General features: G+C 38.8%; 1 protein-coding gene across 1 annotated transcript in view; it reads right to left on the bottom strand.

The window, feature by feature from the left end:
* Positions 1 to 465: 465 nt before the first annotated feature.
* The window catches only part of Nf1 (neurofibromin 1), a 1,111,953-nt gene continuing 1,098,577 nt past the window's right edge, over positions 466 to 13,841 (bottom strand). The window contains exon 58 of the mRNA XM_090369763.1: positions 466 to 812. Coding sequence (XP_090225889.1) covers positions 492 to 812 — 321 coding nt within the window. The 3' untranslated portion in view covers positions 466 to 491. The remainder of the gene's footprint in view (positions 813 to 13,841) is intronic.

Below are 13,841 nucleotides of genomic sequence, written 5' to 3' on the forward strand. Positions count from 1 at the left end.
TTCTTAGAAAGCAAACTATACAGAGTTTGGAAGCCACAGTTTTGAAATTAAAACCCTATAATATTACAAGTAACCTTTGTGCATAAGAAATGACTAATAAAATTGTTTTCATAAATGAAGAAAATTTACAGATGCATAAAAAGAGAATGTAGCATATCACACATGAAGGTTTAAATTCTTCTGTATCTTCAGCTAATACCAATTTCTGTTTTGACATCATTCATACTGCTCATATAGGTAAGGAAATTTACATCTCAATAAGTAAAATCATTTTACATTACAAAATATTACATCTTACATAAAATAACAGATTGACAACAACATTACTGTACAAAAGAAAAAGAAGACTGCTCAATAGGAGCAATGACACCTCATTCTGCGTATTCACCCAGAGCTCATATGAGCATGGGATTGATGATGAATGGGAATTGCACAATGTACCCAGTAAGTAACCTTCTTGTGACGCTTGGAGTAGTACACCTGGTTTTAGTTCAATGCCCTATTTTGCCATTTTTGGATCCCTTGCATTTGAAACTACGTTGTCTACTAAGTTGACTCGCTGATCCATGTCTAATTCTTGAAGAACTATCAGTGGCAATGCTACAGTAATCACCAGCAGCCTCTTTCTCTGTTGGAGAACCCAGAGTAAGGCTTGACATGGAAGATGATAAATTCATTGTGGATGAGACACTCAGGGTGCTTGGATACTGAGTCAGTTCATGTAATTCTCCATCATCAACAGGTAAGCAAGTTTCCACCATAGCTTCCAAGCAATTAACAAATAGTTCAGCATTGTCTAGGTTAGTCTGAGACTGAAAGGGAGAAGAAAACAGGAAGAGAATCATTTAACCAAGTAAATTATTTTGGGATTGCTGAAAAAAAAAAAAAAAAAAAAAAAAAAAAAAAAAACTCTCTAATGCTTGGAAATCAATAATAAGAAACTTTCTTTTTTATTAACCATGGTAAAATTAAATTAAAATGCACTTTCCTTATCACTTTTAAATACTAAAATATCCTTTTATCCCATAACACAAAATTAAGAGAGAAGGAATATAAATGGAATTTACTTAACTTTGTTTTATAATTAGCATTGGCTGCTTTGGCTTATATCACTGCCCATTCTTCTGGCTGTTCCACATTATATTTGATAATAACAGTGTATCAATTTAGAAAAATAAAAATATAAATTGCATCTATCACTAAAGGTTAGCTGTATAATAAGATAGCTAAATAATAAGAGAAATGTTGTCTGTCATTCTCTTGTAATTCTTGACTGCCTGTGAAACATGAGCAGGCAGTCAAGAATTATAAGCTGAAGAGAGAAGTTCATTACAGTTAATGTAATATGGACCTTCCATTCTTAATAGATGTGAGTGAATCAAGTAGGTGTCCAATAAGCAGTTTGGCAAGGATTACCCCCTTTGTGCCTGTCTGAAGTATATACCAGATTTCTAGAGTTGAAGATCTTGCTTAATTTGGAATAGTTTGCTGCAGGTTTGATATAACCATATTCATTGCCATTGCTTTTTGCAGCTCGTCGGCATAAAGTATCGGTAATTACCACATGGGAGTTGGAAGGCCCAATTAGCATAGTTTGTTTCCTTTTCTGAGTGATCAGCCTCCTCATTTACCCCATAATTTCTGCATGTTCAGGAATCCAGCAGAATTGAATGATTTGGTTTATTTTGGCAAGTTTCTTGAAATTTATTCAGATCTACTGTAGAAGAGGGAAATTATTACTGTTAAACTCTTGTTGTAGAACACAGCTTATGCTGAAAGAGTAATCTATGTGTTGTAATAGAAAAGATAAAGCATTGGAAAATCTGCTTCTACTCCAACTCTAATATCATATTTGGAGCCATATGTGTATACTCGATTGTGGTGAGGAAATTGAGATGATAAACTGCATATTTTGTCAAGGAAGGGTATTCTTGCTACCAGATTTGGAAGTGAAGTAACTCTGCTCTAAGTTGATTGTCAGGTTATTTCTGTACATATTTTTCTATTTTGGGTAATAAAAGCGTTCCCATACTGGGTTATGGGGTATACATCTGATCTTGACAACACAGCTTAGTAATAATGACTTTCTTTGGAAATGCAACATGGGTCTTTGCATAAAAACTTTGTATTGGTGATGTATGGAATTCTCCTAGAGATATAAATTTAATAAATTTTCTGTTTATACTCCAGGACGACCAAATGGTCAATATATGCAGTGTATTGTGATATATTGTCAATTCTACTGTTTGCATTCTTAGTGAGTGAACGTGTGTTCATAGTCTAAAAGTGCAGGGAAAGCATAGTGATTAGATAGCCTAGATAATTGGTTTTAAATAATTTATTTAATATATTGTAAAGTTTATTTTGATATGTTTTTTTCTTCTGCAATAGTTTGTAAATTTAATTTTTATGTTATAAATATAATTTTTTTTAAAGTTATTTTCTGTGATATTTAGTAAATTTAACAATGGTTGTGACAAGATCCACCTCGAACACTCCGTCAGAGGGTATCATGACTCATACGGAAATAGCTGATGGTGATTTTTTGGGTGAATCATGATTTCATCATTTGCAGAAACTGGCATGTATTCCAAGGTCGACCTAGTGGATAATCATAGCTCACCTGGCAATTTTTTTCTTTGTCACCACTGTACAGAGTGTACCGATCTAAAGTTAAAATTTGGTGCATTGCTAAAAGAATTTGAATAACTGAACAAATGGGTGCTTGCCCTCGAGAATAATGTAACTAGGAACTCATCAGGGACTCTAGTAACCCACCAAGTGATGCACTCCTGATTCGGGCACCAGAGAAAAATAACCAAGTGCAAACTGCTCTGATTCAGAAGGGCTTAGTTCTATTAGGAAACTCAATTGTCAGGGAAATGGGAAATATTTTTTGTAATAAGGATAAGTGGACTAGAACCAGGGTATGTCTTCCGGTAGCAACAATTAATGATGTCACAGATTGTCAGATTTTAAGGGGGGTAAAGAGAATATTATTATTCGTGTGGGGACTAATGATATTAAAGCACACACGATCTGACGCTTTGTTAGACAAATATAGGACCATGCTGAAGAAATGCCACGAGTTAGGCCAGAATGTCTATGTCTCTTTAATTCTGCCCAGGCACAACAGGAGGGATTATATGTTGAAAGCCTTGTGGATTAACTCAAGACTTGAAGGATTCTGCAAGGCTTTTGGGGAGAAATTTTTATCAGCTTGGCCTGCAATTGTAGGTAGAAGGAATCTCTTGGGATACATTTAAACAAAGGTAGTGCAAGGGTTTTTGCTGGTATTATTGAGGATATCTGAGAGTTATAAAATTTTTCAGCTAGCACTTGAAGTACTGTTCGTTTATTCATCAATGTTGTTGTTGTGATTTTTATGACACATTAGCTGCCAGGGCCATATTGTGTCTTTCAAATGGTTAGTACAAAATACTAAATTTATTGAAATAGGTGTTAAATTTTATGATATATTCCTATACAGTTTAGGAAGGTAAAAAGTTCTGTTTTATTAGTATCATCTCCGAGAATATGCATTATTGATAATGATGACTGTGATTTAGCAAATGATTTAAAGGTGTTTAAACGGATATTTAGAAACTGGGGACAGTCTACTAATAAATGATGAACAGTCAGTTGTACATGACATAATGAGCATTGGGGAGTGCTGTCATTCATTAATAGATACAGGTGAGTGAGGTGAGTATATGCCCAATTCTTAGCCTTCCTAAAATTATTTCATCATGCCTGTTTTTTCATTGGTTCTGGTTTATTTGATAGAGTTTGTTTCCTGGTAACTGGAATAACCTTTCCAGATTAGTGACCAGCTATTATAACATGCTTAATGGATGATGTGTTTGTAATCTGTATATGGAATTTGAAAGGTTTGAGAAATAGTAGTTTTTGGTTGTTTGGCTGCAAGATCTGCTCTTTCATTGCTGGCTATCCCAGAATGTCCTGGGATCCACCAGAATGTCACAGTTTAGTTCGACTCATTACATGCAAGTAACTTGGAATGTATTTGTTTTATTATAGGGTGAGAGGAGTTGTTACTACTAGTTATAGTGGTGACAGCACTGAGTGAGTCAGTGTATATTAAAGCAGGGGTAATTAAAAGTTCAGTAGTTTGATGAAGAGCTAAGTTTATAGTGTAAAGCTCAGCAGTAAAGATACTGCATTCTAATGGTAATGAAACAGAAATGGTGAATGAAAGGAAGACTGCTGCAGTGCCTACTTGGATCTCAGTTTTTAATCCATCTGTTTACAGGCCTCTGAGTTAGAAGATTGAGTTTCATGTAATTGTGCAATATTGGAGGAGGACAAGGTGTTCTTCTCCCACTGTTGAAAATAGTCATCATAATTTACAGAAATATTTGTCCAAGGTGGATCTGGAGGTGTCATGTCCTGAAATATATTGCTGATTTCTATATTCCATGCTTGAGTCAGTCCTTTAAGTCTAAGTGGAGCAGGTCGGTTTTCATTTTGGCTTACTGTTGTAAAATGATCCTCATTCGGTATTATACAGACATCTCCAACTAGGGTGGGAGGGAAGATTGCGAATTTTTGCGGCATACATCAAAAGTAATGTTTTCCTCCGAAGATGTAAAGGAGGTTCATGAGCTTCGATATAAAGGCTCTAAACTGGGCTCTGAACTTCTGAAGGCCCCTAAAGAAAATCTCAGCACACTGTGCTGGATCGTATTCAATCGATCTAAAGTAGTTTTTCTCGCAGAATCATACACTGGAGAGCCATAGTCTAAGCAGGATCTGATGAGAGCTCAATAAAGATGGATCAGGTTATGTCGATCAGCACTCCATGACATGGATGGCACACACCGGAGAATATTCAACTTTTTCAAACAGATAGTTCGAAGATATGCCACATGTGCTTGAAAGTTCAGTTTCCTATCCTGTACCAGGCCAAGAACACGGACAATGTGAAAAAGAGGAATTGAAATGTTATTGATCTTTAGCTCAGGATTGGGATGCAGTGACCGTAATTTTCAAAAGTGAGTAGTGGTGGATTTCTGCTCAGGAAGATGGCATCCATTACGTAAGGTCCATGATTCTATTCTGGCAAGAGCAATTTGTAACTGTCTTTCAACAGTATTCATACTTTGTGACTGGCAGGACACCTTAAAAAGTTCTACATGATTTGAGGAAGGTAGCATCTCAGCCCCAACTGATGTAGATCTTTAATAATACTTTAATAATAGATGAGATCATGTATACTTGCATATACATCAATGCTAGGAGTTTGGTAAATAAATTTGATGAATTTGAGGTGTTAGTCATTAAAACATCAAAGGCAGATATTGCTGGTATATCAGAGACGTGGTGTCACACAGATATAAGGAATGCAGAACTGGAATTTGGGGAGTACAATGTATACAGGAAGGATAGACAGGATAGGAAGGGAGGAGGGGGTTATGCTATTAGTTAAGAAACACATAAAATCCAAGGAAATGCAGCCAGTTGACATCGCTGGACAGTGCAGTGTCGAGTCATTTTGGTGTAACATAAGCACTGGGAGATCAAAATTGAGAGCAGGAGTGTGTTATGGGCCAAATGACTCTGATGAGTATAATAAGAAACTGTACAGGGAAATACAGTGGGCCAGTAAATCAGAGAGTCTAAGATTTAATTTCCAGGTATTGACTGGAATTTGTGAGTTGGTCACTTGCACACTAGCAAGGCTTTTGTGGATTTGTTGGATGATTGTTTTCTACAGCAGCATGTTCAGGAGGCTGTTTGTTTGTTTGTTATTTGGTTTTTAGGAGCATTAGCAACTAAGGCCATATTGCTCCGGGATATGCAGAAAGGTCATTCTCTGACCTTTCCGCATCCTCCGTATTGGGTGGTGACGGGCTCGAACCCCGGTCTAATCAAGAAGCGTGTGCTACGCACTGCTGCTACTTCCCACCTGACTACGGAGGCGCCTGTTTAGGAGGCAACTAGAGGGAGTAATACTCTTGATCTGATTATCAGTAGTGATTCATCGTACCTTAAGAATCTGCAGATAACGGAACCACTAGGTGGCAGTGATCACAGTGTGCTGAAGTGGAATTTACTCAAAGAGATAACTACCATCAGGGGTAAAGGGAAGGGTTTTTGCTTTCGTAAAGGCGACTACGGTGGTCTGAGACAGTATTTAAATTCTATACAGTGTGACCAAGTGATGATGTTACCAACAGCAAATTCAAAATGGAAGGCATTCAAAGAATTCATCTTGGAAGCTACTAGGCTTTACATACCAACTAAGAAATATTGTTCAAGGTTTAGGCCTAAATGGATGTCAGATGAACTAATGAGACATATGACAGAGAAAAAAATGCATGTGATACATATAAATTAATGGGTGACATGGAAGCCTATGATAGATATAAGCTGGTCTGTATCCAAGTCACAAAGGAGATTAGGCAGGCAAAGGCAGATTATGGGAAATCTTTGGCAGAGGATGCAAAGAAAAACAGCAAAGAGTTCTTTACCTATGTAAACTCTACAAGGAAAGGGATGAATCAGATTGGTCCACTGGATATTGATGGTTCAACCGTTGATGATCCTGCTCAGGTGGCTAACAAACTAAATGAGTATTTTGCATCTACATTTACACATGAGTAGTTATTCAGGGAGGGGAATGCCAGAGGTAAATTAAACTCTGACAGTGAGTTAGATCCTTGTGAGCTAGGTCCTTGAGGTTGTCACAGACATTCTCTCAGATATGCCAGACAAGCTGTTTTTGCTACCTGGGAGTCTAAAACGCTGATGGAACTGATATTCGGGTGACACTCAAGTCAAAGTGGACCCAATTTCGGTGAAGTCCGGACGGTCTATGACAGCCAAATCCTCTGCTTGCACCTTCACGATGGTGGGACTGTTAGTAATCCTGGGTATAACCTCCATGCACAAGTACATGGTGGGTGATCACCCAGGTGTGAACCAACGTAAGCAGGGGTCGAGGTGTGGCGCCCACACCACATGGAGGAACGCCGCCCCTCTATGTTACCAGGCAGTACTAGGTGGTAGATGACTCTTATCAACCGGTGAAATACCACCACTTTGCTTATTGGAGGCTTGAAGTGGTGGAACCCATGTTTAGTCTCTAGAGCTAAGTTCCGGCCAACCCTTCCCTATCTCTTCCATCAAGCAGTATGATTGATGATTTTTGAGGTTATGATGAATGTCGAGGCGAGATCCAATATTCCTTACATTTCGAGGGTACAGCTCTAAAACTTTGTTCGCAGGCCGGCCGCTATTTAGTACACCGGACTGAACCTATTGGTAACTCTCTAGGAAGCTTCCGGATCAGCTAGTGTATAATCTTGCTACCTCTACTCTACTCTGCCAGATAGTGACTGGAGGGAGTCCGAGTAGTGTGTATGCGGGGAGCATTGTCGAGGCCACGTTATGTCAAGGATCTGGGTATATTCTTACCACATGTACGCCATATCCAAAAATTTCATTACTTCATACAGCATGTCCCACCCACTTTTTCTTACTATTGAATACACCATGAATTGTCAAAATAATAGAGCAAGCTTATCTGCGAAAAGATCTAAACCTCCCAAGGACTTCCTAATTCATTTCACAAATATACGTGGTCTCAATTCTAATCTCAAAGATGTCCATTACCACTTGCAGTCTTCCAAACCCCATGTACTTTTTCTGACTGAATCTCAGTTATCAGTTGATTCTACTACTGCTCATCTCAAATGTCCAAATTATTTGCTGTATGATTCCTTTTGACTCAAAGGTGGTACTTGTGCATATGTCCGTTCTGATATTCCCTGTCAGAGACTTGGCAATTTGGAATCTCCTCTCTTTGATCTTCTCTGGCTTAAAATCTCTCTACCTCATTGTGTAAAATTCATCTGTTGTCTCTACCGTTCTCCCAACTCCACTAATCACTTGTTGGAGCTCTTTGACTTCCTCTCTTTGCAACTTGACTTTCTCCAGTCCAACTTTCCTAACAGTGAGGTAATTTTCCTTGGTGATTTTAACGTTCACAACTCCAGCTGGCTTCCGTTTTCTAGTCACACCGACCCAGCTGGTCGATGTGCTGAGGCTTTTGCAATTACTAATGACCTAGCACAGATTGTTAATTTACCTACAAGAATACCGGACAATCCTAATCATACAGCCAATACGCTTGATCTTTTTCTCACAAACAACCCTTCTAAGTACAAGGTTGAAGTGAGAGGTCCTTTAGGCACTTCAGATCACAACTTGGTGATTGTCTCTTCTCCAATGGAACCTTTATCTCATGGCTATTCCCAACCTCGTATTGTTTGGCATTACAAGAATGCAAAATGGGATGACCTGCGAGACTTCTTTTCCTTGGTCTGATTACTGTTTCAAAACTTCTGATGTCAACGTTTGCTCAGATCGTGTCAGTGAAATTATTCTTGCAGGAATGGAATCCCTTATCCCACACTCCACTTTAAAATCTCGTCCTTTATCTAAACCTTGGTTTTCCAATAAATGTGCTAAGGCTGTTCAAGAGAAGAATGTTGCATATCGTAATTGGCTTGTTTCTAATTCTTCAGTTTCATTTTCTGCCTACACCAAAGCTCGCAACAATTGTAAAGCAGTTATTAATCAGTCCAAACTAGAGTTTTAACAGGCTAAGAGTAGAAAACTTGCTTCTTGCCCTAATGGTAGCCGAGCATTCTGGTCTCTTGCCACAGCTATTGGCCGCAACTTTTCCCCATCTCTGCTCCCACCTCTGTCCAAACCAGATGGTTCTGTTGTCACTTCAGCCAAATATAAAGCTGACCTGCTAGCATCCCATTTTTCTTCCAACTCATATATTAATGATCTTGGTAAAACACCTCCCACCATTCCTAACACGCTCCATTCAATGCCTCCTGTGGTCTTCCGACAAAAGGATATCAGAAGGATTTTGATGAATCTTGATGCTAAGAAAGCTCCAGGTCCTGAAGGTATTTCTCTACTTGTTCTCAAAACCTGTGCTCCTGAACTTATTCCTATTCTTTGCCGCCTTTTTTCACTTTCTTATTCCAAAGGTGTTTTCCTTCTGCTTGGAAATTTGCTCATATCCAGCCAGTTCCTAAAAAGGGTGACAAATCCCTCCCATCCAATTATCGTCCCATTGCAATTACTTCTACTCTTTCTAAAGTAATGGAGAAATCAATTAACCACCAACTCTTAAACTACCTAGAAACTTTCCGTCTGATAACCAGTATGGATTCCGTCAGTGTCGATCCACTGGTGATATTCTGGCTTATGTTACCCATTTATGGACTAATTCAATGGAAACGTTCGGTGAAACACAAGTAGTTGCTCTTGACATCTCAAAGGCTTTTGATCATGTTTGGCATAAAGGTCTTCTAAACAAGCTTCCATCTTATGGTTTGCCAACTGTTTTTAGTAATTGGTTATCCAGTTTTCTCTCTGATCGCTCACTGAGGGTGATGGCTCTTTCTTCTAACTTCTCCACTAATGCCGGTGTCCCCCAAGGTTCAGTTCTTTCCCCCACTCTTTTCCTCTTGTATATCAATGACCTTCTTCCATTGACTGGAAATCCTATCCATAGTTTTGCCGATGATAGCACATTGCATTCAACTTTCCATTTTGAGAAACCTTGTCCAGCTCAATCAGCTTCAAGTTCTCGAAAATCTGCTGCCAATTCCTTAAATGCCGATCTTCAGGTAATTCTCCAGTGGGGCAAAGACAACTTAGTTGATTTCAACCCTTCTAAAACTCAATCTTGTCTTATATCTCGCAAAAAGGATTCTTCTGCTCCTATGCTTATCTTTAGTGACACTCCGATTTCTAGGCAAAATGATATATCTCTTTTGGGGATTACCCTGACTTCTAATCTCTCTTGGCACAAGCACATTACAAATATTGCTTCCTCTGCATCTAAAAAACTTGGTTTTCTCTTTCGCTCTCGGCGTTACTTTTCTCCCAAACAGCTGCTCACTCTGTATAAATCACAAATCTGCCCTGCCATGGAATATTGTTCCCACATCTGGGGTGGTGCCCCTAAAACCTCTCTCAGGCTTCTTGATTCCATTCAGAAGAGGGCAGTTAGGTTAATTAATGATTCATCTCTAACAGAGTCTCTCCACTCGCTTTCTCATAGACGCACTGTTTCTGCTGCATGCCTCTTCTACAGATACTTCCATGGGCACTGTTCTTCTGAATTGGCTTCTATAATTCCTGCTCTCTCTTTCAAAACAGTCCGAACACGTGCCGCCACCAGCCAACATCCATTTACTGTCCAACTTCAAACCCACAGAACCAACTTTTCATCTTCCTCATTTATTAATTCAACTGCCGTTTTCTGGAACAACCTTCCTTCATACGTATTTCCTGAAAATTACAATCTACAGAAGTTCAAGTCCAATATCAACAAATATCTTCTTTCGTCTTCTCAACCTCCAACCCAAGCACGGTACTAAGTACTATAGGTTATAATACCTCTCGTGTTTGGGGTTCTCATAAAAAAAAAAAAAAAAAAAATGATTTTGTAATAACTGAGAGGAAAGTGGAGGAGAAATTGTTGAAGATAAACATAAAAAAGGCACCTGGGGTGGATGGGATCTATCCAGTTATATTAAAGGAGACAGCAAAGGAAGTAAGCAAACCCTTAGCCATAATTTATGAGAGCTACCTTGAACTCAGGGGAGGTACCCATGGACTGGAGATGTGCAATTGTGACCCCAATTCACAAAGGAGGATCAAATGGAGACACAAGTAATTATAGACCTGTTAGTTTAACTTCTGTTCCAGGAAAATTAATGGAAGCACTGCAGGATCAACTAAACAAGACTTCAGTTATAGCTCGAACACAGCATGGTTTTGTTAAGGGAAAGTCTTGTTTGATCATTTGATTGGATACTATGATGTGGTCACAAAGGAACTGGATGCAGGGAATAAATTTGATATCATATATTTGGATCTTAGAAAGGCTTTTGATACTGTTGAACATGGAAGACTGCTGCACAAATTGGAGCAGTGTGGCATTGGAGGCAAATTGCTGCTATGGATAAAGGGATGATTGAATGGGAAAAGACAAAGAGTGGTAATCAATGGACACTGCTCTCTGTGGACTAATGTTATTAGTGGAGTCCCTCAGGGTTCAGTGTTGTTTTCTGTATTTATAAATGATATTGATAATTGTATATCAGCCTTAATGTCTAAGTTTTCAGACAATACAAAAGTTGGCAGGGTTGTTAAGGACACTAATGACAGTATGCTGCTGCAACAGGATCTAGAAAAGTTGATCAGATGGGCTGACAGGTGGCAAATGAAGTTTTTTTTTTTTTTTTTTTTTAATGAAAAACCCCACAGTAACCCCAGAGTAACGTATCAAATTTGTGGTACTACACTGACAATGGTAGAGAATAAAAAGGACTTGGGGGTAATTGTGCAGGCAGATATGAAGTTTACTAAGCAGTGCAGATGGTCTGCAAGAGTAGCTCATGGTGTCTTGTCAATGATACACAGGAATGTTTCTAGCAGGGATAAGGAGGTGATTATACCCTTGTATAAGACAATGGTCAGGCCACACCTTGAGTACTGTATACAGGTGTAGAGGCCTCATTTTAAGAAGGATGTAGAGCTGTTGGAATGAGTATGGAGAAGGGCAACAAGATTAGTGAATGGAACGAAGGGTTTCTCTTACGAAGAAAGCCTTAAATTTTGCAGATTACAGTGTCAGGAGACTAGGCACCTGTGAGGTGATCTAATAGAGGTGTATAAATGCTTGAATGGTTTGAGCATGCTCAATGCTGATGGGATTCTTCCTCTTGGTCAGAATAATCACCTGAGAGGGCATAAATTCAAATTAAGGAAAGACAGTTGTAGGATAGATGTGTGGAAGTTTGCCTTTAGCCAGCGGGTAGTTGATTGTTGGAACAGACTTCCATCCCTTGTTGTGGAGGTTGATAGCCTAAATAAATTTAAGGCTGAGCTGGACAGGTACTTGGAATGAACGGAAGGGTGAAATGGGAGCGTTTTTTTTTTTTTTTTTTTTTTTGGCTGATGCTGTATAAGCTTGCTTTCTTGCATTATATGCCTCTACTAATGCTAATACCATAATGCCAAGTGGTATCAAATGCTTTGTGAATATCTAGGTTCACCCTCACTAGATGTTGCCTCATGATAAAAGCGTTATGTATGTTAGATTTAAATTTGAGAAGTAGTAGTATTAGCATGTAATGTAAGAAAGCAAGTGTATGAGCTTATGCAGCATCAGCAAAAAAAAAAAAAAAAATTTACACCATTCCCTCCAAATGCCTGTCCAGTTCCTCCTTAAATTTATTCAACCTATCAACTTCCACAACGACAGATGGAAGCTTATTCCAGCAATTAACCACCCACTGACTAAAGGCAAATTTCCACACATCTATTCTACATCTTTCTTTTCTTAATTTGAATTTATGCCCCCTTAGGTTCGTAATCTGAACAAGTGGCAGGATCCCATCAGATTTCAGCGTGCTCAACCCATTCAAGGTCTTATACACCTCAATCAGATCACCGCACAAGTGCCTAGTTTCCAGCCACTGCAATTTGCAGAACTTAAGCCTCTCTTGGTAAGAGGATCCCTTTATTCCTCACCAATCTTGTTGACCTTCTCTGTACACGCTCAAGTAAATCTACATCCTTCTTAAAATGAGGTCTCCAGACCTGTACGCAGTATTCAAGGCGTGGCCTGACCATTGCCTTATACAGAGGGATAATTACCTCCTTTTCTCTACTAGCAAAATTCCTATATATCATTGACAAAATCCCATGACCTGCCCTGGCAGCCTGTCTGCATTGCTCAGAAAACTTCATATTTGCCTGCACAATTACTCCCAGGTCTTTTTCATTTTCTACCACCTTAAGTGTAGTACCACACAGTTGGTACGTTTCTCTGGGGTTACTTCTACCCATATGCAGTACTTTGCATTTGTCAAGGTTAAACTTCAGTTGCCCCTTCTTAGCTCATCTGCCCAAATTATCTAGATCCTGTTGCAGTAGCCCACTGCCATTACTGTCATTAACAACCCTGCCAACCTTTGTATCATCTGTAAACTTCAACATTAAGCCTGATATACCTTCATCACTATCATTGATAAATATGCAAAACAACAGTGGACCCAACACCAAACCCAGTGGGACTCCACTAATAACATTATTCCACGAAGAGCAGCACCCATTGATTACCACCCTCTGTTTTCTCCCACTTAACCATCCTTTTATCCATTGTAGCAACTTACCCTTAATACCATTCTGCTCCAATTTGTACAATAGTCTTTCATTCGCAACAATGTCAAAAGCTTTCCTGAAATCCAGATCTATCCTAGTAAATATAGGATAGATCTGTTTTTATGGAAGCCGTATTTGTGATCAGAAAGAATATTTTGGGAATCTAGAACCCAGGTGAGTCTCTTATGCACCATTCTTTCAAAGATTTTGCCCAAACAGCTTGTCAACGATATTGGTATGTAATTCTCAACTAGAGAAAAGGATCCTTGTTTTGGAATAGCACAAATTTAGGAATGATGCAATGAGAGAGGATATGTATTTTCTGAGAAGATCCAGTTATAAAAGAGTAATAATATGTAGAGAGAGATCACCTTCACATAGATGCTTCAGCATACTGTAGTGAATGCCGTTGGGTCCTGCTGCACTATTTGGAGAGTTACTCAAGGATTCAGCTATAGTAAAGGGCTGGTTATAGGGAAGTGAGAGTCTAGTTAAAAAATTAAATTTATGACGGTCTTCATCAGTTTTAATGCATTGAAAGGAGGTCACATAAGAGGAAGAGGGGGAAATGTTATAAAAAGATTCTGCTATTCCATTGTATTATCGGAGATTGC

This window comes from Mastigoproctus giganteus, chromosome 3 (genome assembly GCF_048544385.1).
Source record: "Mastigoproctus giganteus isolate SK-2022 chromosome 3, ASM4854438v1, whole genome shotgun sequence".
Taxonomy (NCBI): domain Eukaryota; kingdom Metazoa; phylum Arthropoda; class Arachnida; order Uropygi; family Thelyphonidae; genus Mastigoproctus; species Mastigoproctus giganteus.